This window comes from Protomyctophum parallelum (assembly GCF_964188405.1).
Source record: "Protomyctophum parallelum genome assembly, chromosome: 11".
NCBI classification, from domain to species: domain Eukaryota; kingdom Metazoa; phylum Chordata; class Actinopteri; order Myctophiformes; family Myctophidae; genus Protomyctophum; species Protomyctophum parallelum.
In genome coordinates, this window is record NC_139707.1 from 38331905 (window position 1) to 38359004 (window position 27100).

The window sequence follows — 27100 nt, forward strand, 5'->3', positions numbered from 1 at the left end:
GAGAGAGAGAGAGAGAATGAATGAATGAATGAATGAATGAGTGTTTAAGTGCATAATGTCTATGTGCTGTGTGTGCGTGTGCATGCGTGTGTGTGTGTGTGTGTGTGTGAAGCAGTTTGCGTGCGTGCGTGTGTGCATGTGACATGTGTGCATGCGTGCACGTGCGTGCGTGGTGTGTGTGGCATGTTGTATACGTGTCGTGTTGTGATTTGTGGGGGGGGGGGTAAAAACAACACTCAGCCCATTATGAATTCACAAATTTTAATTCACTTCAACATTGAATGAACCAAGATTCCAAATGAAATGCGATTGACTTATAACCCTGATTCCTGTCATACAGACCAACACAACAAAGTCAACGAAGCATTGGAGTCGATGATACACTGTGAAATCCTCAGTGTTAAAGGTGTTTTTTTAAAGTGATCATTTTTGGTTAATAAGTGTCAAATATCTCTATATTCCACTAGTAATCATTACTGTGTTGGTTGAGGGACAGGCGTCTCCCTGTCTCTCCAGCTCAGAAAATACATTTTAGGGTCGAGATACCAATTTGATCTGAACAGGAAAGAGAACAGCTCGTACACTCGTCGTACAGGATAAACAAGTGGAATTGAAAGTGACGTAACAAATCAACAATATTGAGCAGACATTGAAATTGGAACTGAAACACGATATAAAATTGTATTCTGATAAATGGGTTCTCTCTCCTGATCGGATGAAACCGACGACCCACTTTTAGTATATCAGCCTCAAACAAAAATATCACCTACAGTACAACAACTTTAATCTATCTTAGTCACTATGAGAGTATAAATATGTACACCCTCACAGTTATAAACACTGAGGATGTTACAGTGTAAGATTACAAGGCAGGTCCTCTGTGTGAATGTAGCAGCCGATTGAGACAGTCAAATGAGAGATCCCCTGACATACAAGTGATTCATTCTCAGATGTGGATTCAAACACACACATTTTGTACACATTTGCACCGGACAACAGAACAATATACAGTTTGAATTTGTTTGTATTTTTAAATACTCCGGGATTGAGTGAATGTGGCCTGCCTGGTGCAATGAATTATAAATTGAAATTGAACTGAACTTGAATTTCATTGCATTGTCCAAAAGTGCAGCACTGTTAATTCTGCTAACCCAGACTGGCTCAAACAAACACTCAAAGTTGCTCAGTAAGACAAAACAGAGAAAGTATATCAATTACAATTTGATCCACGTCTGGTATTTACATACATTTAAAGTGGTGAGCAGAGTCAAGCCTGCCATGATTCTGTAATGGCTCAAAAAAGTAGATTGTCATTATCTGCAGCAACAAAGTGCTGTTTAAAACACACACACACACACACACACACTAACACACGCACACACGCACACGCACACACACACACACACACACACACACACACACACACACACACACACACACACACACACACACACACACACGCACGGGTCGCACGCGCACAAACCAACCCCAATGTTTCCTTAAATGTTTTTGGATCTGGTTCCACCGTTGCCAAGTCCTTTTTTTGACCATCTTTGGGAAATAGAGTCACAAAGGAGTTGGCGTAACACAAACAGACACGACTTTTACTCAATAACACTCAGTAACTGCTTCTTTTTCCACCTTTTTTTTCCACTGTCCGCTCCTTTCTTTCTTTCTTTCTTTCTTTCTTTCTTTCTTTCTTTCTTTCTTTCTTTCTTTCTTTCTTCTTCCCTTGATTTTTCCCCCCCTCGGTCAGTGTGCTCTACAGCTCTAGTGTCTCTAGTTACCCAAATGAGCGCTACTGTTCCAAAAGCCAATATTCATTTGAAAACAAAACAAAACATGGAAATAAAACCAAGAAATAGCACGCGATGACAGCAAGTCCAACCATAATAACAACAATAATACCAATAATGATAATAACAATAATAATAATAATAATAATCATGGATAAAGATAGCAATAAATAGGGTTGGTAGAGTTTAAGTGCGGGTAGGTGTGGTGGAACACATGACTGTGAGCACCTGTGAGCACCAGAGAGAGAGAGAGAGAGAGAGAGAGACAGAGAGACAGAGAGACAGAGAGAGAGAGAGATGGAGAGAGCAGAGTGAAACAGGTGGGCTACCGCTACCGCACATACAGTAAAGTGACTGATTGTTTGGTTGCCGAATATCTACTCCGTCCCCAGCGCTTTTTCCCCGCTGCACATCACATCAGAAGGTTAGTGGCCTGGAAGGCCCAAAAGTATCCCTCCGCATCACATCCTCGGAGGAGTTTGCACATTGTTACCCACAATGTCCACTCTCTGTCTGTCTCTTTGTCTATCTCTCTCTCTGCCAAACTGTCCACCGCCGTTCAAAATGTCTCTCTGTCGAATCACCAAAAACCTCACAACCGGGTCATGAGTCTAAATAAGAGGGGCCTTAAGGAGGGGTGAGAGAGAGAGAGAGAGAGCGTCACATCCGCTAAGATACCAGTGTGTGAGGGGCTTAGTTAAGAGCCAGATAGGACAGGAGGTGAGTTTGGAGTGGGTTGATGTCTGAGAGGGAGTCACAAAGTGTTGTCCATCCAAGTCCTCAAAAGAGTAGTCAGTGTTTGTCCTGAGGATTTATGGCATGGTGGAGGTCTTGATAAGTCCCCCCCCCCCCCCCATTGACTACACCATATAAGAGAGAGAGAGAGAGTGTGTGTGTGTGTGTGTGTGTGTGTGTGTGTGTGTGTGTGTGTGTGTGTGTGTGTGTGTGTGTGTGTGTGTGTGTGTGTGTGTGTGTGTGTGTGTGTATCTGGTGGAGAGAAAGCACAAGAGAGAGAGAGAGAGAGAGAGAGAGCAGCCCACCTTCCTTGACGAGTGTCATCTTTGGGATTGGCTGGCTGAGAGAGAAGGTTGTGATGGTTTCCAGTTCGTCACATCCATTAACACACAGAGACGGTAGTAGATTTTGTACAGTATCATCTTGTGGTTGCGGAGGTATACTGTATGGGAAGTAGCAGTTCTATCTCAGGACAATAAAGCAACAACAACATAAATCTGTCTTCCACAGTTCCATATCAAAACGCTGTGTCACAGCACCGCAAAGTGGCAACCTGCTTTCTCCCACTGAGGTAACGTTGTAATTTCACCACTCCACAATATCACCTCGCAGATATCAGATATTTTGTCTGAAATGATCACTAATTTGTCTGGTAATTTGTATGACTCCCTTTACACATCCCTCAACACTCGCACGTGCCTCTGTGTAGCCATACCTCCACCCGTCATTTGAGTTTCTCACGTACATTCTCCAGGATTGCCTCTTTTACATCTCTGCTCTCTTCCTCTCCTTGTGTTTGCCGTCCAAGTCTCTATCTCTGGTACTCGGCCTGCTCTCTGGGACTGGACGAGGTACTCCCGGCGGTCAGAGGCCCACCGGGCCGAGTGAGACCCTTGTCCTTGCCCTCGTCCTGAGCCGCTCCGCTCGCCGACGACGAGACCTGGCTGGACGTGGATCCAGCGGAGGAGGAAGCCGGAGGAGGCTGGCTCAGCCCTCCGCCGTTCCCGCCGGCCGCCTCCGAGGACGCGTACATCTCCTCTGCGCCGTCCTCGCTGGACTCCGGGTCCTCGGAGCCCGAGAGCAGCTCCTCGTCCCGGTACTCGCTGACGTCCACGCCGCCGCTGGCGGCCGCACCCTCGCCCAGCTCCTTGAGGCGGCCGTGGTGCTTGACGTGGTAGCGCTGGTTCTGGAAGAACTTGATGATGGTGTGCTTGGGCAGGTCCAGCTGCGCGGACAGGGTGTGGATGGCCTCCTGGTCCGGGTAGAGGCCCACGTCCTGGATGAAACTCTGCAGGGTTCCCAGTGCCTCCAGGGAGATCTATACAAGATAAGCATGAAGGGATTTAGATTGGAGATTGTTAGTTAACAACCGTTAAATCAACTGTTCTCATCACAAAAATGTTCATGTCTATGGTCTGATTACAGCGAAAAAACTAATTTTGACACACTGGAAGAAGGAGGAGGCTCCTGCATTTAAGAACTGGTTAAATGAAATGACTAGTACAGTTCATCTTGAGAGAATAAGGTATTTCCTGAGAAACAGGGAGAGACAGTTTGATATAAGGTTTGGCTGCCCCTTGTCCATTACCTGAGTAGAAACAATTAATAGACAGGATACCATTGATATGGTTGACTGTACGCCATTTTCTTTTCAGATGTTTTCCATGAGCTTTCTATCATCTTATTATATAGTATGCAGTGTCACTGAGCAGTATGGGTTAAGGGATTTCTTTCTCTTTTTTTGTTTTGTTTATTTTTTCATTTTGTTTCATAAAAAAAAAAAAAGTATTTCATATCATAACGTTTGTAACAATTTATAATCTGTTCAATAAAAACATATTTGACAAAAAAGAAAAGTTCATGTCAAGGACCCCCAATTAAATTTAGCTGGGGAGTGGGGACCCCTTAACGGCTTAACCCCTCCCCCCCACCCCCCCCCCCCCCCCCCCGCCCCTTGAAACCCAGTGAGATAAGAGTTCGTACTTTGGTGCGTGATCGTGGCTTCTTGGTTCCACCGCTGACATTGCCAGGCGTACACCCGCCGCCGCCTCCTCCTGTTCCCACCAGGTTCTGTGCTCCGTCCTCGACCACCGGAGGGGGCAATGGGGGCTCCTCTCGCATGGGGGAGTGGTGGTGCTCCTTCAGGGGTGTCGGGGGCGGCCTGTGGAGTGGCTGTCGAGAGAAGGTGAAGAACTAATTAATGGGGTACAGTGACCCCTCTTCAAAAGTGCATCCTGGAATTCCACTAAAACAGTTCAAACCCGGCCTACAAATGTTGACCATTTACAGGTATGTGTGTACTCTCATTCTCTCACTATCATTCACGTGTGCATGTAGGCGCATAGTTTATGGAGGGACTGCAAGGCACCACTAGTTTTAAAGAACGCTTTAACGTTTCTTTAAGTTTGCGTGACATCTACAAATGCAACATTATATAGTGAGCGCTTTTAGAACGTCATCCCATATAATGCTATCTGTTTTCCTCACCACAGACAGCCACTGAGCCATTCCTCTCTCTCTCTCTACGCTTACAGACAGTAGCCAGAGCCACACATGGGCTTTTGCAGAGGGTGAGAACGATATTGTTTCACAGCTCACAAAGCATGGCCTATTAGCCTGCTCCGTGCCTTCGTAACAGACTGCCGGCCGCCGTGTGTATACCTTTGACCTGATGCGTGTAAGATTAGCCAAGCATCTGTCTGCCCCCATCAGTCTCTCATTTACTAACTTACCACATTCCAGCACTATTTAACCTGCTCGTTCATCACCAGAGGGGGAAAGAGAGAGAGAGAGAGAGAGAGAGAGAGAGAGAGAGAGTGAGTTTCCTGAAACTACAGAGAGAAAGTGTCCTGTACTAAGTTGTGTCTGCTTCAAGTTAGCAATTAGATTGACGTGAAATAATGAATGCCTGCCGCGTTTTTAATAGCTGATAGCTGAGGGGAGGAGGAGAACTAGTGCACGATTATAGGCTATATAGCGTGGTTATGTACAGTAAATCTAGTAAACCAGTAATCCATTGTACATGCTGTGCTTAAGATACCTGCCTTCAGAACTCATTAACTTTGTATAATTGGTCCTCACTAATTATCATTAAGATGCACCATTTCCATCGACTCGTTCTGCGTTTATTTGGTGGAAAGTTGACATTCTGTGATATAAAACCGTTGTTCTTACGTTAATAATGAAGAAGACAAATGTCTTGTTTAAAATATCAAAAAAACCTGCCTCCATCTGCCCATGTGAACGCAGCTTGAGACACAGACTGAGGAGGAGACAGAAATGGTACCATCTGATATAGGAGCTGATATAGTAAGGACCAATTACTGTATGTGAATATATGTTGTCCTTTAGGATGTCAATCCAACCAGATATTAGCCTGCCGTCCCACTGTCTTTTTCAAAATGAAAAGAATAAAAGGGAGAACTATCCTATAAGATTGGCTTAAGGGAGGACCGGCCGGGCCGGCAGGCGGACAAGCAGGCAGACATAACCGTATAATGACTCGAGTTCCTAATGCCTAAATATTGTATATATATATATATATAGAGTGTGTTGTCTAACCTCAATGTGTCGTTATGGCATCATCAGCAAACAAATCAGTCCAAATCAGCTCCATATATGGGCACAAAAGGGGGAAAATACCGATACCGATATCACCATATATCGGCATAACAGGGACAAGGACTGACAGATACAGAGATCTCTCCATTCATGGGCATGTCAGGTCGAGTGGACACCGTAGGTGTGAGGGCCACGTAGCAGCCCGACCTCTAGATGTGAGGGCCGCAACCTCAAGTTAATAAAAGGGACGAACGGACTACCCACACACCTTTAAAACAAATACTAGGCCTATGTATATGAGAGACCGTGCTGCTACTGTGGAGTAGGTGTGTGTGTGTGTGTGTGTTTGTGTGTGTGTGTGGGAGAAGCGTGTTATGCTATTCTGGTGGGTGGGATCCTTCTGTGGTTATTCGACAGTGCGGAGGGCAGGGTGAAGTGCAGCAAGGAGCGAAAGTGGCTAGTCGGTGGCTGTTTGTCAGAAGGTACGGTGGCTGTTGTGAGAGGCCTGTGGTCGTGTCCCTCCCGTTGGCTTAAAGAGCAGGGAGGGGCCCTCCCCACTGGAATGCCCAGCTATAAATCTGTGGTGCATTAAAATTAAAGGACCCACATAAAGATAATAGTCATTCGCCTTTCTCTCCCTCTCTTCAATAATAACAGGGTATTACTCGAATAATATCGAGGGCAGGCCAGACCATGAAATTGCTCCGAATTCACTGTGCGGGGGCTTTTTTCTGCTGAGTTTGGGGGGGGGGGAGGGAATTTACAGGAAGTTTTTAAGATTATTTTTTTTATCCTCATTTCCCACTCACTCTCTCTCTCTCCCTGTCACACAGATGACAGATTTAGAAATGGTGCAACAGTTGTGGTAATGGTGGTAAGTGATACGACGTAAACGAGGAAAGGTTGCCAGGAGTACAGATATCTACCCTGCCCTAATAAAGGACCACACAGCCACAAACATCTCTGCTCAAACTCAGTGAGACAGCGTGACACTTAATAACTAAATTGAGGGTGAATCATGGAGGAGGATTGTTGCGAAACCGGCCTCCCTTCCTATAGGGCTTTTTGCACGGACCCTCATCATCTCCACGCGGTTCCTTTGGGCAGACAGCAAGGACTCATGGATTGATGTCACGCTTACAGTACAAGCACACTTGCACGCATGCACGCACACGCACGTGTGCACACACACACACACAGAATTGCAAGGCCTGGTCTCCTTCATGCGCTAATGCTGATGTTAGTGGCAGAGAGAGAGAGAGCTAAAGAGAAAGAGAGAAAAAGAGAAAGAGAGAGAGAGAGAGCAGTGCGGTGGCTCCTTCACACTTCATCTCAGTCGGCTCCACCACGCCTCCCTCCTCTCTTCCTTCTCTTCTCTTCTATTCCACCTCCACCTTACGCTCCTTTTCCACCTTCCTCTCTTTCCCCCTGCATGATTGTCGTCCCTTCCCTCCATTCCCGTCGTCCAGCTTCCCCCCCTCGTATAGTTCTCTCCGTGCCTCTTGCTCTCCTCTCTCTCTCTCTCTCTCTCTTCACTCCTAATGCATCAGGACACTAATAAAGCGGCGTGCGTCTGCCAAGCCGACATGACTCCATGTCCAAATCAGCCCTATGACTCCGACCAATGCCAGTAACTCCCCCCAAAGTCCCTCTGCAGCTCCCCCTCCCTCTCTCTCTCTCTCTCTCGCTCTCACTCTCTCTCTCTCCAGACCTTATTCCCTCCCACCTTATCCAACACTCCCATATAGCTTTTCAGCACGAGTCCATCTCTCCCTCCCTCATGTCTCCCTCAGGCAGATTTCACCCGTGCGTGCATTCACATTTCTCAAGCCCCGTGCCGAGCTCGGGACAAGTGAAAAGAAATGATGTAGGAGCATCTTCTGCAGGTCGGAGATGTATAGCACTGAACTATCTGTGGTGTGGTGGTTGGAGGTGGTCTCTCTATTCTGCTAGACTAGAGAGTCATTTGGACCCTGGTGTCAGGGAGGACACATACTGGTTGTCGATGAAGTTCTCCCTGAGGCTCCTGAAGCACAATGTCTCATCAGGTTAAGCATCTTGCCTAGAGAACATCAGTGTTTCAACACATGGGAGACCCGGGTTCAAATCCCAGGTACATGATGAATATGTATAGGTTGCCGGCTTATTATACGTGTCGTCTTTTATTACATTTTTCTTCTTTCTTCTATTCGTGTTCGTCGCCTCCCATTCTGTCCCTCCTCCGCGGGAACCTACTGATCTCTAGCTCCTCCCATTTTGCTGTTGCTCCTGACCCCTCTATTGTCCACATGTCACTGTAGCGCAACACAGTACAGCCCCCGTGCTCTCCCCAAAAACCACAAACACTGGAAACCCCTGGACCAGACTGGCTCTTCTCATGCCATATAATTCAATATTCGTGAAAACGTTCTCTTTCCTTTTCTTTTTTTTGTACTCCCCCACCTTTTTCTCTTTCTCGCTTGCCTTTGCCCGTGTTCTTTCAATCTATCTCAATTCAATTTCAATTCAATTCTCTCTCTCTCATTAAGGGGCCAAGCCCGAAGGAACTTTGGTCGCTTATTGTATTCATCTGTTTTTTTCTTCTTCTCCTTCCGCCAAAAATAGCAGTTCTGGCTTAACCGTGCAGTCGGTTTTTGCTAAACTTGGCAATATGGCAGAGGGCTATGCCAAACGGTGAGGATGCGAAGCTCATGACGACTAGCCAAAGGGTGGCGCTATAGCACTCAATTGGCCTGGGCCTTTGAATTATAAATAATTTCTTCTGTCTGCTCTCCGTTTTTTTATTAAATGCAGCAATGGTAGAGAGATATGTCACCCTGCTTAGAAGCCCACAACCATTGGCCAAAGGGTGGTGCTACAGTGATCAATTTAAAATGCAAACTTTGAACAGACATAGCTCATGAACCGTTTAACCGCCAGCAATAAAACTTCAATACACATGCGTCTACTCAGAGTTGGACAGAGTACTCCCCAGTACTTGAGTAAGAGTACAGATACGACCTGTTCAGATTTACTCCACTACACGTAAAAGTAGCTCCGTCAAAATGTTACTTAAGTAAGAGTAAAAAAGTACTTGCTTTTTACATTTTCAAGAGTAAAAGTACATTTTGTAGTTTTCACATTGACGAATTGATGTAATTTTTTCACAAATATGTTATAGGACCTTGTTTCAGAGAAGTAACTCTTATGTATATGCACTCACGTGCTTTCTTGTAGAACTACATTATACATATTAGTATAACAAACTGCATGCACTAATCAGAGTGTAGAGTAGGAGAGTAGCGACACGCTTTGATCTCGCCGCAAAGCGGGCACCTGTGGGCTATAGTTCCAAACATTGCTCCTATTACTGGAACTATCCCATTGAGATAGAATGAGCACTTCCGCATTCCATTGTTACCATGGGAGTAAACGCTAGTGTCGCCACTCTCTTACTAGATTACTCTGGCACTAATGTGCTTTCTTGTAGAACTACGTTATACGAAATAGTATAACAAGGGAGTATGGAAAGTAATATATGGAAAAGTATGGAATTGGACTTGGATTGGTCTGGATGAGTAGGCTATGGACAAAAGAGTGTAGAAAAAGTATTGTTTCCAGACTATTGACTTGTAAAAACTTTTAACAAATCCACACATCCCCCACCAAATCTGTTGAAAGACAATACGTATGAATTGCATATAGCATCACAAATAACATGCACTTCTCTTTGTCTGAACATTTATTAGTTACGCAGTGCAGTTATTAGAAAAGCGCACGTATCTTTTCTTCATAAGGAAACCATAATTGCTCGGCTGCATTCGTCATCATGTCCATGGACACAGTTAATAAAGGAGGCTTCACAGCCAGCGCAAACATGTAATATTTCTTTATTGACTCATTTATTTCCGCTTCTTATTTAGAAAAGCCATTCATGGAGAACAATGTATTGTTTTTCCAATCTATTAAGGGGAAATGATGAGTATCGGTATAGGACCATTTCCGTTATAAATATTTGTTTAGAAACAGCCATTGAAGAAAAATAAAGTTAGTGGACTTTACTTTAGTTTTATAGTTCACTGGTGAATTGTACATGAACATCACTTATGTTACTGTAGGGGTTGAAGGTACATAATACAGTTTACAATGTGTCCCATTGTGACATGTTGTGAGCTTGCACATTGGCTATTTTCCCCACCATCGCATGGCTAAGGTGGTGACAATCTTCTTGAAATCATTTGCCAACATATTAGAATAACCTGTCCTATACAGACACTTAATAAATTATAAATTTAAATTAGCGGTTGGATTTTAAAAGCATTTTAGTTGCATAAGCATCTATAGGTATTTGCACTCGAATGTCAAATAAGTTGTAACGAAATCTACAGAGAAATCCAGAAATTTGAGTCTGGAAAAGTATAGAATTTTAAAATGGAAAATGTGTAGGAACCCTGCATGATTATCATATATACTACTTTTTGTTACAATACAGAAAAAGCTAAGAATTGATTGTGCCGATCGTCCCCTCTTAACAACAGTAGTTTGAACAGCGAGTGGGGAAGAAACAAAAATCACACCAGTGTGGCTTTTCACATGATGTCACAGGGGGGGGCATGCTGATTTTTGGCGGGGGGGGGGGTTGTTGTTTTTTTTTTTGGGGGGGGGGGGTTCCTTTGAATAAGACAAACATTGAAAGTCCATAGACTTAGCTGCCACATGACATCATGTCTGAAAGCCAGACATGGAGGGGGAGTTAAAAACATTCACTTTGAAAGAATAATATATTCAAAGATTTGCGCCACATTTTTACGATTTTACCAAAATAGCAGACCTACAAGCTCGTAGCGTGCGCTATGAGCTTGTAGATCTGCTATTTTTCAATAGCATAGTATAACATAATGTTTAAAACACTAAAAGGGGTTCCCGCCCCAAAATGGGTTAAAAGACAAACTAAAATTGTCTTGGAAATGCACTCGAGTAAGAGTAATAAGTAGCCTATTAAAAAAATCAAATGCTCAAGTAAAGTACAAATCCTCAGAATCTGTACTTAAGTACAGTACTTAAGTACAGTTACTGTGTCCACCTCTGCGTCTCTGCCCGAGGTATATGACCTCTGAGCATTAGATCTCCCACCGTTTTGAATTATATGAAAAACTCTAACTTAGATGCACCTGGCTGGGACGTATTCTCAGTGATGTATCCTGAGGTGAACGGGGGTTTCTGGTCTACCAACATCATACCCCTCACTCAGGCGACCCATCCTGGCTTGATCAAATCCCGACTTACGTCCCAGTAGCTATACCCTCGATCAGTCCATCAGGGAATGAGCAAGGCCACACAAAACGTTGCTCCGGAACTATATACTCTGCCGGGACTGGGAGAACCAGATTATACATTATATGTATATAATAATATGTATATATATATACAGCTGCAAGCAGCGATAAGAGGGGCCAAGGAATGGAGCAATAAGAAAAAGACTATACAATCACAATAAGTGAGTCTGTTTGTGGTACAAACAGCTGCAATACCGCTGGGTGACTTGAAGTGGCATTGTTGAGCAGCCTAAAAGGGCCATTCACACTGAGAACTATAGCTATAACTGCCAGCCAGCCAGCTGTGTTGTTGAGCAGCCTGCACCGCTCAGTTCACACGGGTGTGATTTTTCTTATTGCTTGGCCCCGTCTGATCGCTACATTTCTTCTTTGTTTCTTTACCGCCATCTCTCTCTCTCTCTCTCTCTCTCTCTCCCCAATGTCACTCACTGTAAGTGCCATAAGTGCATTGCATTAAAGAGGAAAAAAAGTTTTCTTTTAGACATAAATCAAGGGAAATGACTGTGCAGAACTATGAAAGAATTATACAAGATGAAATATTAATGTTCTCCTTAATGAGCTGTGCCCCCCCCCCCCCCACACACACACACACACACACTTGCTCTGCTGTATCTTTGCCCGTATTTATGTTTGGGGGGGCAAGAGCGATGTGCGACCACCAGAGACACCATTAGCACACAGATAAATATGTAATGAAGGACAAAAATCACTTTTCTGTTGGTTTTCTGCATGACTTCACCTTTCCTGTTAATCAGTGTGTTTTTTCTTCTCTTTTTCTCTCTCTGGCTCTCTCTCTCTCTCTCTCTCTCTCTCTCTAGCTGTCTCTATCTCTCTCTGTCTCTCCCTCTCTCTCTCTCCCTCTCTCCCTCTCTCCCTCTCTCCCTCTCTCCCTCTCTCCGTCTGTCTGTCTGTCTGTCTGTCTGTCTGTCTGTCTGTCTGTCTGTCTGTCTCTCTCTCTCCCTCTCTCCCTCTCTCCCTCTCTCCCTCTCTCCCTCTCCCTCCCTCTCTCTCTCTCTCTCTCTCTCTCTCTCTCTCTCTCTCTCTCTCTCTCTCTCTCTCTCTCTCTCTCTCTATCTCTCTCTCTCTCTCTCTCTCTCTCTCTCTATCTACATGTTCCCATATTGTGAGCTTGTGGACGGGCTATGTTTGACCTGCGTCTTACGGTGAAGTATAAACGGGTCTTTTTTTCTCTATCTCAATCACTCATGTCAGCAGCCGCAGGCGGGCAGTAGATGAGTCACTTTGCAGGCGTTCTATTCTTGTTAAATAACGTGTCTTTGATGGAAAACTGTATACACGTATAGTAATTGAGGCAATGTGGGAGAAAGGTTTGTCTCCAACTGGGCGTGCACGTGCGTGCGTGCGTGCGTGCATGTGTGTGAGTACATGTGTGCGTGTGTGTGAGTGCGTGCGTGTGTGTGCGTGTGTGGGTGGGTGTCCGCGCGAACGCTCACACGCGCATGTGATTTTCTCTGTCTTTCAATGTGTGGGGTATTCATTCCACTTATCTGCAATTAAACAATTAACTTAATTGTGGTTTACCAGTAAAAAAAAGAAAACCAAGCTCCACCCTGAGTTCGACAGTGAACGAGAGACCGAGAGACCACCAGAATGCACTGATCACTAGACAGACATGTACACGTAAAGCCCAGAGTGTTAACCCATGTAGGACTGAGGCCCATTCCAAGAACGCCTTCTAAATACTGAACTATGTTTTCTGAAGTATTTCAAATATTAATTAAAAAAATGACAAACAGACAGACACACAGACACACACACACACACACACACACACACACACACACACACACACACACCCCTAACACCCCTATGCTTCAAGAATTCAATCTGGCAAAAACAATGGAGAAATAATTCATTAGGGCAGACGGTGCCAAATTAGCAGAGGGAGGCACTTAACTGCTAAAGGCATATTATAAATATGAACGTAGGGGGGAGAGGTGGGGGACATGCAGGGCAGCGGGGCCGGGTCACTCATGGAGAAATGTGCTGCTGCTGCTTTGGGGGTCCCATGGGGGGTCCCATGGGGGGTCCCATGGGCTACTGGGGTCACTGTAGGGCCCGTCCTGCTTCACTGAGATGCCCACACACACATGCATGGTTGAATACATAGATGTGCATGTATCTGCGCACATTCACGCACGTGCGCATGCATGCATGCATGCATGGAGACAGGCATGCCCACGATAACACGCACGCGCACGCACGCACACACGCGCACACACACACAAAAACTAAATTTACATGTAATAAAAGAGTTCGGTGGTGGTTCATGGTGTGTATAAGATGAAATGGCTTTGCTCAATATGGGTCTTTCAATAAAACAGGCTTTGCTCATAATACCTACAACTAACAAACTAAAATTAGCCAATGCCAATGCAGTCAAAATATAACGAAATATAACAAAATCAATCAAAGACCAAAATGAAAACAAAAACTATAATAATTTAGATGCAGGGTCACATAGATACGCACGCACGCACGCACGCACGCACGCACGCACGCACGCACGCACACACGCACACACACACACACACACACACACACACACACACACACACACACACACACACACACACACACACACACACACACACACACACACACACACACACACACACACACACACACACACACACACACACGTATACCTGCAGAATAAATATACACTCTGTGACACGGTCAGACAAGTCCCTGAGCCCCAGACACGAAGAGGCTCATGTCACACACACACACACACACACACACACACACACACACACACACACACACACACACACACAGAGAGAGCATGCAGGATACAGAATATAGGCTTCGGAGGGCAGCGCAACATAAATGTTTCATGTACATGTTTACAGGTTTTGAGATTCACTTATTGTCTATACACAAAAGAATGGTCTTGTGTGTGTGTGTGTGTGTGTGTGTGTGTGTGTGTGTGTGTGTGTGTGTGTGTGTGTGTGTGTGTGGCAGCTGGGACACATGTGTGGTCTGTGGTGGTAGGCAGGCTGGAGCCTGGGTATGGCGGGGGCTTGATCTGGGGAGGAGCCTAAAGATGGCAAAACACATGCCCCCCACCCCCACACAACGCACGCACGCACACACACACGCACACGCCATATTTACTATACCATTGGTACAACTTCCGTCACAACCCATCCCTGTCTATGTCCCCACGGGGAGGATGCAAGTTGTGGGGTAAAAATTGCACTTTTATTTGCATGTTGTGCTCAGGGCCTCAGTGTCAGAGGCACAGAGGAATGTTGTTAATGGAGTTACCACAGCTCCCTCTCTCTCTCTCTCTCTCTCTCTCTCTCTCTCTCTCTCTCTCTCCCATCCCCATACGTCTTCAATGGACGACCAGTCGACCACAGAACATACAGAACATCGAGAGAGAGAGCATCAGTAGTCATGACAGCCTGGGTTGGAACTTTACAACGCGTCCATGTTTGGCAATGTTTCCTAAAAGAAGTATACGTGCGCATGTGTGTGTGTGTGTGTGTGTGTGTGTGTGTGTGTGTGTGTGTGTGTGTGTGTGTGTGTGTGTGTGTGTGTGTGTGTGTGTGTGTGTGTGTGTGCGCGTGTGCGTGTTTCAGAGCCTTCCACTTCATCCGGTGATGTGTCCTTGTGTGACAGTGTGTACAGTATATGTGTGTTAACCCAGAGAGACAGTCAGACACAGTGACAGAAGGAGGGGCCGACATGTCAGCGAGACCCCCGTCCGTCTCCTCTTCAGTCACCCTCATGCCTCTCTCCTCAATAGTAATGAGGCATTTCCTTCACTACCACACCACCCACTAACACTGTTTACGGTTTAAGCCACTGGGACACACACATACATATACACATACACGGACACACGCACGGACACAGACACACACGCACACCAGCGTGCGCGCTATATAGATCAAAGAGAATCTCGCACTACAATCAAGAATGAGTGACAGGCTCTCCGGAGGCAGAGCCATAATGCGGTTTCATAAGTTTACTATTAAGCATCTGGTTTTGTATTGTAATATTAAGTATGTGGCTGGTGTCGGAATCTAATGCATAAATGCATGACCGACCGTCCTCAGTGGATTCAAGGAATGACGACGCTGGCCGGTGTCGGTGAAAATCCATTTAATCAATCTGCCACCCGAGTTTTACAATACTCATATCGGCGCTGTCGGGTGGACACCTCATATGTCCATAAGCGTTATACTTTTTAGGAATAAAATAGATAGATCTCGGCTATTATTTTCACTGCTATGGCTAGACACTGTCGTGCGACAATTAGGGTATTAACTGAAAGACGAAAAGACATATAGGTGAGTAAATCTATGAAAAAAAAGCACCTTACCCTAAAAAAATTGCAACAAAAGGTTTCTCAACAGTTTTTTGTAGTATTAGGTGTCCCTAATAACATACTAAAAGTTTACCAAAGTTTGATCACCCGAAAGGTGTTATTTTCAAGATGGCGTCCAAGATGGCCTAAAAACCATTAAAATAGCCTAACTCATTCATTATTCATCCTAGACAAGTACTTTTTGTGTCTAACCCTATGTTTTTGGGGTCTAGGAGTCCATTGAACTTGTTCAAATTGCAGAGATACAATTAGATAATTGTGAAATCCAATATTGTGTTTGTGACTCTGTTAAAACCCTCTGAAATAGTCACCAGTTTCAAGTTAACTAAACTAAATATTTAATAAATGTCTGAATATTTATATATTTTTTGGAATAAGGTTTCAAGATATCCTCAAAACACAACAAAACTAATAGTCACAATTTTCAGTAATTCAGAAGGTTGTGGCAGAGAATATTGTCAGTTGATAGATAATAGCCTACATGATTGCAATATTGAAACGTTTTGGATAGCTTGGTGGATAAACTTTGGCTCAAACTACTGTAAATAATTCATCATTATACACCCCACCCAAAACTAATTTCTTGCATTATAGAGCGTCGCAGTCCCGCCCCCTTTCATGACGACGCCAGGCCCAGGAAATAATTCCCAATGCATTTTTCCCATAGACATTTCGAAACGTATTTATTGAAAGACATTATAAGCGTCGTACAAAGCCAACTCTTGTCGTGACAAATCATGACAACAAACACAATATTTTGGACCAAACAAATAATTACAAAGAAGAAAAACAACAAGTGTTGTAATCTGCTGTTCTTTTCTACTTTCTAATTCTTTGTTTGGCCCAAAACATTGTGTTTAATATCATGATTTGTCACGACAAGAGTTGGCTTTGTCCGCAGCGTAAACGTCTTTAAATAAATACTTTTTGAAAAGTCTATGAGCAAAATGAATGGTGATTTCTTCTCCGTCTCTCTCTCGAGGGGGGGCGGGACTGCGACGCTCTACTTACTCTTAGTGCAGAGTAGTCAGAACCTAAGTCTCTACCGGGTGCAGAGGGGAGTATGATAGGTGGGGTTGGGTGAGAAGGTAAAGTGGGGTCCGGTCTAGAGTTTAGTGGGCCTAGGGTTCCCCTCAGGTGGGTACAGGGGAGTATGGGGAGTGAGGTGTCACTGGATTTCTCCCTGGGGACTTGGAGTACAGAAGAGCAAAGTTAAGAAGACCCTCATGGTCTTCTCCTCTATGCATGTCCGAGGTGGCTCATACAGTACATGTCCCATTAAAGCTATGGGGCACTAATAATGAATATATTCCTTATTGTTATGGTATCAAAATAAATCTCCTGAAAGCTTCAACAGAATGTGAATTGTGTATAGGTGGCTCATACAGTACATGTCCCATTAAAGCTATGGGGCACTTGAGAGCTTGAGAGATTGGGGCTTGTCTGTCCCTGTGGTGGTAGTTCTAAGACCTCCATGTTGTGATATTGATTAATATGGGGGGTGGGTTCAATTAATCGATTATTAATCGGCAGAGCTGTCGACTATTGTCAACATATTCCCCAATTTCCACTGAGATTATGGGGTGAATGAATGTGGCCAGACCCATCTTCTCTTTCTGTCATAGTGACATAATATTGTCCTGCATCAGATCATGTCCAAATCAGGTTCTCCAATCTCCAGTAGCCTCTTCAGTTTTTTGAAGATGTTTTGAGTGGTGCAACCACTCCCTTACGGAGCTATGTGTGTGGCTGGCTGGGTCTGAGCACTATGTGTGTGGCTTGCTGGGTCTGAGCACTATGTGTGTGGCTTGCTGGCTGGCTGGGTCTGAGCACTATGTGTGTGGCTGGCTGGGTCTGAGCACTATGTGTGTGGCTGGCTGGCTGGCTGGGTCTGAGCACTATGTGTGTGGCTGGCTGGGTCTGAGCACTATGTGTGTCGCTGGCTGGCTGGCTGGGTCTGAGCACTATGTGTGTGGCTGGCTGGGTCTGAGCATAGATAGATAGATAGATATTATAGCAGTGACTGACTGAGTCATCGAGCGTGCGTCCGCAACTGGTTGTGGCCCCCATCAAGTGACCTTTTGACCAATGCGGCCCTCGCCCCAAGTTGAGTTCGACACCCCTGCTCTAGGCCCATGAGGGGCCATTTCTCTCCACTGTATCCCCACTGAGGAGTCCATCTTCCCCATAGACCAGACAAGTGGCCATTTGGTTCTACTGACTGAGTGTGTTTGCTGCAAAGACACTCAGCGTTGTGAGCTTTTATAGATTGCCTATTTTTACAATGTTTGTCCCGGCCCACAGTTTGGGAAACACTACCCTTATAGGGGACTTATTTGTATTATTATTATTGCCAGACACCCTTACCAAAAAAAGGGCAGACATTTCTCTGTAAATTTATTCCATGATTTGTGTAATATTCCCATGCAGTCTATCACTTGGCAGCCATGCTTTTACAAATGTCACATGACAGTACCACCCAGTAATAATGAATATATTCCTTATTGTTATGGTATCAAAATAAATCTCCTGAAAGCTTCAACAGAATGTGAATTGTGTATAGGTGATGAATTCACCTATACAGCAGTACGGCATTATAGAAAAGAGAAATGTCCTATTACACTGTTATAACCTTATAAACAATTGCTTTAATATATCATTGTACTTTTATATAATTTATATATGCTAATTGGATTCCTAGATAACCAAGACATAGGGTTAGACATCAAAATTATTTTTCTAGGATGAATAATGGAGGAGTAATGGTATTTTAAGAACTGGCGGCGGCCATCTTGAAAATAACACCTTTCGGGTGGTCAAACTTTGGTAAACTTTTAGTATGTTATTAAGGACACCTAATACTACAAAAAAAAGTTGAGAAACCTTTTGTTGCAATTTTTTTAGGGTCAAACCATATTTTTACCCGCCTAATAAACTATGGAGATATTGAACAAGGTTTGCAGTAAAGCAGGTCAGCTGCTATACTGCAAACAGCCTGCATACGTTGCTGTCAGGAGGAAACCTGCACCTATAACTCAATTTTTTTGGTTTTGGATTTCTTTCATGAATCGTTGCTATTGAACGCCCTTCATGTCTGTTCCATTGGTTCAGTAAATATTGAACCAATGGAAACCAATTAAAAGGTGCTTCGGCGAAAATCTCCTATACTCCAAAGATCCTCAAACTATCTGCCGAAACAGCTAACTCCACCCGTTTAGCCATCTTTTTTCCTTTTCCTTTTCCTAATTTCCTTTTTCTTCATAAATGTGCTATTGAACACCCTTTATGTCTATGTGTTGGTTTAAAAATATTGAACCGATGAAAAGTGTTAAAAAGCGCTTCGACAAAAACCTTCTAACTCCACTTGAGCTGGATGGCATATCTTTTTTTTTCATTTCCTGAAAAATGGTGTTAGGTGGTTTCTCCCCGACAGCAGAGATATATGCTTAGTAGTATAGCCTACTATTAACCCCTTTTGGTGTTATGTTATGCTTTATGTTATGCTTTAGCTATTGAAAAATACTACAAGCTCATAGCGCGCCACCGAGTGGCGCGCTACGAGCTTGTAGGTCTGCTATTTTTGAAAAATCGAAGAACGACTGACATAGAAACATAGCTTTTTCAGAGAACCGTCAGGATGTAGAAGACATTTTTAGAATCTGATCTCAGGTCAGAATGGGTTTCTGTTGCTATGTGTCTGAGCGCCAGTTTCTCACATAGTTCCATCCACCCGGCGGCGTGTTGTGGGTGTTGGGATGTCCGGATGTAGAAGACATTTTCAGAATCTGATCTCAGGTCAGAATGGGTGTTGGGATCTCACCTGTGTGTCCTGGGGCAGGTGGAGCACCGTGTGGAGCCTCTCGGTGTGGTGGTGCCGCGACTCCTCCTCGTACACCAGGTCCCTGTCCGTCTGGGGGAGGGCCAGGAACCTCCGGATGGTGCACAGGTTCTCCCACAGCGTGCGGTTCTCCGGGCTGGGGTTCTCCTTCCACCGCAGCAGCTCACACAGCCAGCCCTGTGAGCAGAGAGAGAGAGAGAGAGAGAGAGAGAGAGAAGCCGGGTGGGGCAGAAAATGGTGGAGAAAGATATTGCGGTTGAGTGAGATGAAGGTATAGTGGAAGAGAGGTGGGGGGACAATAAGATGCATTACGGGACAATGAAGAGAAAGAAAGTTATAGGACATGAAGAACTGGAGTGGAGAGCATATATACACAGACTGTGTGTGTGTGTGTGTGTGTGTGTGTGTGTGTGTGTGTGTGTGTGTGTGTGTGTGTGTGTGTGTGTGTGTGTGTGTGTGTGTGTGTGTGTGTGTGTGTGTGTGCGTGAGTGCGTGCGTGCGTGCGCGTGTGCTAGGGGTTGATGGAGGAGAGAGAAAGATGGAAATTTAATTATCTCTGCTAGACTGGTCCAGTTTGTGACACCAGCTGTTGTGTTCAACCAGCCACCTCCAGCACCATGCAATGCTAATAGCCTGATCATCTCTCTCTCTCTCTCTCTCTCTCTCTGTGGCCAGCTGCAGCAGATGGGTGCACTGAGCCATGACCCTCAGCCACCCCCAGACCTGCCTACCTGGGAGACCTCGCTAACCGCAGACTCACAGAACATAGCGCACGTGCACACACACACACACACACACACACACACACACACACACTGAGTGAGCACACAAACACACAACATGAGCACATTCACATATTTCTCACGAAGTCACCCGTTGTTGATAAGACCACAGAGCTCAATCACAAACTGTAAAGTGAAACAGTGTTTGTTCCACTTGTTTAGAGCTAAACCAACTAAGCCCGGCCACCAGACCAGAAAACGAGGGTCATCTCTCCGTGGCTTTTCCTCACCTGGCTCTTGTTGGCGGCCACCTTGGCAAACAGCGCCTGGGAGACCTTGGCTCTCTTCATCTCCTGCTGAATCTCCTCGTAGATGCCCGACGTGATGTTGACCATGGCCTCAAGCTTGAGTGGAAGGTCCGGGGGTGGGCCGGGCGGTTTGGGCTATACGGGACAGGATGGAGTTGGACATAATGTCAGAGTGTATAGAGGGTATGTGTGTCACATCATCATCATACCCGGATGTAAAGCAACAACTGACGGATTACAACTTGTCCAAAATGCAGCAGCCAGAGTTTTAACTAGAACTAAGATGAGAGAACATATTACTCCAGTTTTGGCTTCACTGCACTGGCTTCCGGTTGTTTTTAGGATTGATTTAAAAATTATTTTACTTGTGTATAAAGCTCTCAATGGTCTCGCACCTTCACCTACATCAGGGGTTTTCAACAGGTGGTCCGTGGACCACTGGTGGTCCGTGGAGGTATTGCATGTGGTCCCTGACCATGCATTTAGTAATGTAGCAAAGTGAAGATTTTGTATTTTCTTCCACGGAACAGTGCACTAACCTTTGTGCACTGTTCCGTGGAAGTGCGTCAATGTTATCAGAATTACTGGGAAGTCTGAGGTTAAGAAATTCCACAGAAAAGGCAGTTAGAATCTCAAGAATCTCAAGAAGGGTGAAGTGTATCAGCTTGCCTGATTGAGTCATCATTATTAGGAAATTATGCATTCCATAACAAGTGTTACGAAAGCACTAATCTTAGCCCATATCCCATTACAACACAACAGTGGTCCCCAGGTTGATCCTTAGTCAAGGCGGTGGTCCCTGGTTCACAATCAGTTGAAAACCCCTGACCTACATGACTGCCTGCCTAAATATGTCCCATACCGCCCCCTAATGTCTTCCACTGCTGGCCTGCTCGCTTTGCCTAAAAAAATGGCAACTAAAAAATACGGGGAAGCAGCTTTTTCTTTTTACGGGCCGACGGCGTGGAACAAACTCCCACTGTACCTTCGACAGGCAGCCTCTGTAGACATTTTTAAAGCACACAGCTGCATTTCATGTCATGAAAGGTGCTATACAAATAAAGTTTTATTATTATTATTATTATTAAAGCGGAAACGCCTGAGTGGCAAAAAACAACTTTCTGGACTTGACAGGCAGTCTGTACAACAACATTTAACATCAACGTTAAACTCACTTTGTCACTCACTTTGCCACTCGATTTGCCACTCGATTTTCCATTGACTTTATGCATGCATCTACTAAGATGGCTCCAGGGCTTACATTATGGTAGGCTGGAGAGGGAATTCAGAATATAAAAGGTATGCTTCGCTACAGTGCTACAGTGTACTGTGAGTACAGTTGACAGGATCAATTTTGAGAAGGCAAGTGCTAGGACTGAGCCACATTACTTCAAGAATATAGAACTACTTCCCCAAACTCCCAAAAGGACGGGGGAACCACTTCACTACTAAATCCATAAGATTCCAATCCACAACCAAACCTTCGCCTCTGCAGGGAATGGTCTTTTTATAAACATTACTAAGAGGTTATCAGCTGATCATCAACCTCCAAACTGCTCCGAGGCATACACACATGCTGTGTTCATTGTCTGCGCATCGGCCGCACATCTGCAAGCACAAGTCTCCGCATGAATAATGTTTACAGATCGAAGTCATTAAGTCCCTCTCCTTTGTCTCGTGCTCGAGTCGAACACGCATTGGCTCTCGCGGAGCCTTGTATACACAGCGTTTGAAGTTGTCCACGAGACGCGTATGGACAAGTGAGCTTACATTCCCGCAGTGTAAACGATGCGCCGAGATAAACGTACGTAGACAAAATAAGAGCAGCACGCAAATGAACCCGAGGGGCCATGAATGGGCATTCGCCCCGACATCAAGAGAATCCCTTATCGTCGGCGCTCCTGGGAGAAAGACGTTAGGCGCGGATGGAAAGAGACCAAATGTAGTCCAAACGTAATGTAATGTATTTTATGTTTACAGTATGCTCCGGCGATTGCCTTTGAGGCTGTTTTTTTCCATTATAAACTGTTTAATTAGTTTGAGATAAAAAATGAACTTCCAAAGTTCAGTGTGGTCTTGAAAAGGAACAGAGTAGATATACAAGCTCATGATGTGAGTGCTGCTCACCGAGTTGGAGATCATCTTATTCTTGGTCTTCCAAATGTTGGACCATGCGTCGGGGGTGAGCTGCTCGTCCAAACTCCTCTCCCACACTTTCTACACACACGCACGCACACGCATACACGCACACGCATACACGCACACGCACACACACACACACACACACACACACACACACACACACACACACTGCGTGTGAGGGGCCTATTTTAACATTAGCGCTCTGTACACAGCCACAGCCCACAATAGAAGTTCCGCTTTTTCCGTGATTGCCACAATGCTGGACTATTATTCCATTCAGAAAGATTAATTGCTGGGAGGAAAATCCGAAAATAACAATGCAGTAGGTGCATTAGGGCCTTCCGCAAACAGCTAGCGGTGAAGATGAGCATTCACTCAGTGCGATAAAGCAGTGAGGTGGGATTTACACGGTATACAGTATGAAAGCCTGCGGCCCTGCGTGGATGTGTGATTTGTTTGATTGATTCGTTGGTTAGCTCAGCGCCATTGAAAATGTTCAGACACTTTGTGTTCCCAAGATTTACAGCTTGACTGAGTGATTAATAGTTTGGGTGCTGATGGGCAAAGATAGAAGGGGGTATTATTATTTAGGCGTGGGTTATAGGGTTGGTGGTTGATGTTCATGTTTATTAAAGGATCCCCATTGCACTTGGATTGCATTGCCTTATACGGGTCGCTTCTCCGGTGCAGTGGTTTTCATCGTCAAAAAAATGTGTTTCTAAATGTTTCAAGATATTAAAAAATATTTCTAAAATAGCAAATAACTAAGACAGATTCTTTAGAACACTAAAAGCTATGTTTCTATGTCAGTGGTGCTCAACCTTTTTCATGTCAAGGACCCCCAGAAATATCTGTATTTGGCCGCGGACCCCCCATCTGAAAATATGTTGTTCCAGGGACCCCCCCCCCCCAGAAGCAAATATTTGAGTTAAAAACATTCACACTAAAAGAATATACATTCAATATACATTTTCAAGCTAAAGTATAACACAATGCTTTATAAAACACCAAAAGGGGCTCCCGTCCTGAATGGGTCCATTAACCGGGAACCCCTTTTGGTGTTAGCATCATGTTATGCTTTAGCTATTGAAAAATAGCAGATTTACAAGCTCATAGCGCGCCACTCGGTGGCGCGCTATGAGCTTGTAAATCTGCTATTTTTGAGCTTGTAGGTCTGCTATTTTTGAAAAATCGAAGAACGACTGACATAGAAACATAGCTTTTTCAGAAAACCGTCAGGATGTAGAAGACATTTTTAGAATCTGATCTCAGGTCAGAATGGGTCAAAGTCTCCCCATTAGAATGCGCCCCCTCTTGGTGGTGCTTGGATGGTATAGTACCTGTGAGAGACGCGGCCCCCCGGGGCTGGAGCAGGAGTTGGAGGCGGGGAGGCCCACGGGAGGGTTCATGCTGCGCTCTCTCTCCTCCTGGTAGATGCGGTCTCTCTCGCCCTCGTTGAGGTTGAGGAAGTTCTGCATGGCCTTCAGGTTGACCAGCAGGGACTGGGAGGCCGTGCGCGGGTCCTCCTCCTTGCGCAGGATCTCCGATAGCAGGCCCTGGGCGATAAGCCAAGGAAGGAGTCTTTATGGTATACGTATATTACTTTGTGAGTATATTTCATCAGGTTATTATTTATATTATGTAACATCATCATGAATAAGCTCTTCAAAACAGACCATGCACGTAGATCCACATTATATAAGACTTAATACTGCAGTAGGCAAACATACTTTGGAAGGCATGACACACGTGCGCGTGTGTGCGTCACATGCACATACACACACTATATATATATATATACATGGCAACGTACAGAGTCACATGTGCACAATAACACACCTGTATACTATTTGCTCTAATGGGGCGTATAACAACCAAGCTAGCACACGCTGCATGAATACAGCAGGTGTGTTTGCTGCTGGGAAGGCGGGGGAGGAAACTCAACTACCCAGCAAGCCTTCTGGCCATGCTTCAGCTGATCTCTCTCATAACGACGCTGCGGGTGGCGGACCGCAAAAAGACCACCCCCACGGGAGAGACCACGGGCCTATCAGTGACCACTTATGGATGCTATATTCATCTCGATTGCACGAGGCAATATATACCTTCACACCTGATATGATGTGCAAAATGTGAGAGAAAGTTGCGTCTATTTTGGTCTATTCTAAGTACACTCACCACAATGTATGTCCCCATTGGACTACATACAATATACATACTGTATATATTTTTTTAATCAGTCTTAAACAGTTTTTTGTGTGCGGTCCATGTCACTGCCAACCACTACTTGCAGACCAGTGTTTTCTCAAACCTTTTCATGTCAGGGACCCCCAAATGTATATATTTGGCCAGGACCTCATATAGGCATCATTTGTTTTCTTAAAATCTTAGAAAAGAAAAAAAATACATTCAAAACCTTTCACATTAGTGTCACTTTGTCACAATGAATAAAATATAATTTTGTACAATGGCATTTTCAATAGGTGGTCCGTGAAGGTATTTCAGGTTTTATTTTCTTCCACGGAACAGTGCACATGACCTGGTGACCTATGATGAGACGTCACCGAAATGTCGCCGGTCAAGAAATTCCACAGAAAAGGGAGTTAGAATCTCAAAAGGGGAAAGTGTACTGGATTGAATGGTTGAGTCATCATTATAGGAAATGTGCCTCACTCATACATACGAGTCAGTAGCCTATATCAGTTAATAACATGAGTTTAACGGATTGTTGGAGAAAGAAAGAGAATAAGGGTAACTGTGGAATAGGAATAGATCAGTGGTTCTCTCAACGTATTATTTAGTTTTTTTCGTTGCTCTTCTAAACCATTCGCATATTTCAGTTAAATAATGTCTCGGCTTGAAATAATTCGTGCAACAAATTAAATTAGTTATTATTTAATGTAATGTGTTATTTTTTTCTTCCCATGGACCACCTGCAGGCCTAGTTATGCCATGTAGTAGTCACGTGGACCGTTGGTTGAGAAACACTGGGATGTTACTATACAGACATCGGATGCATAGCAAGCATTACCAAAGCACTAATCTTGACAACACGTCTTCTCCGACACATATGGATTCGCCACACGTTTCTCTACACCTGACAGTGAGCACTTTCACGTAACTTGCATGCGCAGGAACACGCTATAAGCCCTCTCAGTTCAACAGGCTCCCCACCAACCTGTGGGAGTCACTGGAGCAGCTATAGTGAGAGACCATCGCTCTCCCCTGTTGTTAACATCGCAACCATAAACAAGTTGTGTTCATTAGAGCGAGCCAGAGGAACCACGGAGAGGAACCGAACCGCAGTGGTCTGCAGGAACTTTAACCCTTTGCCATGCACCAGATTCCCCTAAATACAGATTTCTGAAGTTGATTTGCTCACGGCTTTGCTCTGTTCTTTCCCCTCCCCTTTCCCTGCCTTCTTCACCTGCTCCCACTCCTCGCAACTACAGCGTCTGCTTTGTCCTCTCCTGCGTTGTCCTACTCCTGTTCACCATCCACCCCTCTCCACCCCATCTCCACTCCTCTCCGCCCCTCTCCACCCCTCTCCACTCCTCTCCGCCCCTCTCCACCCCATCTCCACTCCTCTCCACCCCTCTCCACCCCTCTCCACCCCATCTCCACTCCTCTCCACCCCTCTCCACCCCTCTCCACCCGGCCCCTGCATCATGTTCTCCTACCTGCGTGCGGTTGAAAGCCACACGGGCGAACACGGCCTGGGAGACGCTAGCCCTCTTCAGCTCGTCTCTGACCTGTTGGTAGATGTCGGTTGAGACCTCGGCCGCCGAAGGGTTGCTCCCCGGGTGGTCCCCGGGGGCCTTGGACGACCTCTGGGGGATGGGCGGGTGGTTGAGGAACTGCTGGTTCAGCGCCTGCGGGTGCTGGTGGGCCAGCAGGCGGCTGACGGCCAGCTGCTGGTTGATGAGGTGGGCCATGGCCAGCTGCTGGCGCACCAGCTGAGGGGAGAGCTGGGGCGACAGCAGCCCGCCCGGCCCCAGGAGGGGCTGCAGGGCGCCGGGCGGGGGAGGAGGGGGCGGACCGGGGGGCCCCCCCTGGCCGCCGGGGCGGAGCGGAGTGCTGTGGTGGAGCGGGCCGTGCGGCGAGGGATGCTGATGCTGCTGCTGATGGGGAGGAGGCGGCTGCTGCTGCAGGGAAGGCGTATGGGAAGGAGCCTGGGGGTCTCCGGAGCTGGACTTGTGCAGGGGGCTGCCCCCGGAGCCCAGGTGGGCGAGCTGGGCCAGGCCGACCAGGTGAGGCGGAGGCCGCTGACCGAGAACGCAGAAGTCTGCCATGCTGTCTCTCTCTACTGCGAGATTGGAG

At 45.5% G+C, this 27100-nt stretch overlaps 1 protein-coding gene across 3 annotated transcripts in view; it reads right to left on the minus strand.

Moving 5' to 3' along the window:
- Positions 1 to 244: 244 nt before the first annotated feature.
- satb2 (SATB homeobox 2) overlaps positions 245 to 27100 on the minus strand; it is a 66266-nt gene continuing 39410 nt past the window's right edge. Inside the window, exons 8-15 of one of the 3 annotated variants that reach the window (XR_014569988.1) lie at positions 26461 to 27086; positions 24121 to 24336; positions 22766 to 22855; positions 20621 to 20773; positions 19591 to 19785; positions 4515 to 4724; positions 3277 to 3849; positions 245 to 2973 (exon numbers count right to left, since the gene is read on the minus strand). Coding sequence is in view for 2 of the 3 variants with exons in the window: in XM_083777135.1 (XP_083633261.1) it covers positions 3343 to 3849; positions 4515 to 4724; positions 19591 to 19785; positions 20621 to 20773; positions 22766 to 22855; positions 24121 to 24336; positions 26461 to 27086 (1997 nt within the window). In the remaining variant the exon portion in view is untranslated. Of the gene's footprint in view, positions 3850 to 4514; positions 4725 to 19590; positions 19786 to 20620; positions 20774 to 22765; positions 22856 to 24120; positions 24337 to 26460; positions 27087 to 27100 lie in introns of all 3 variants that reach the window. The other 2 variants (XM_083777136.1, XM_083777135.1) reach the window with 2 other exon arrangements.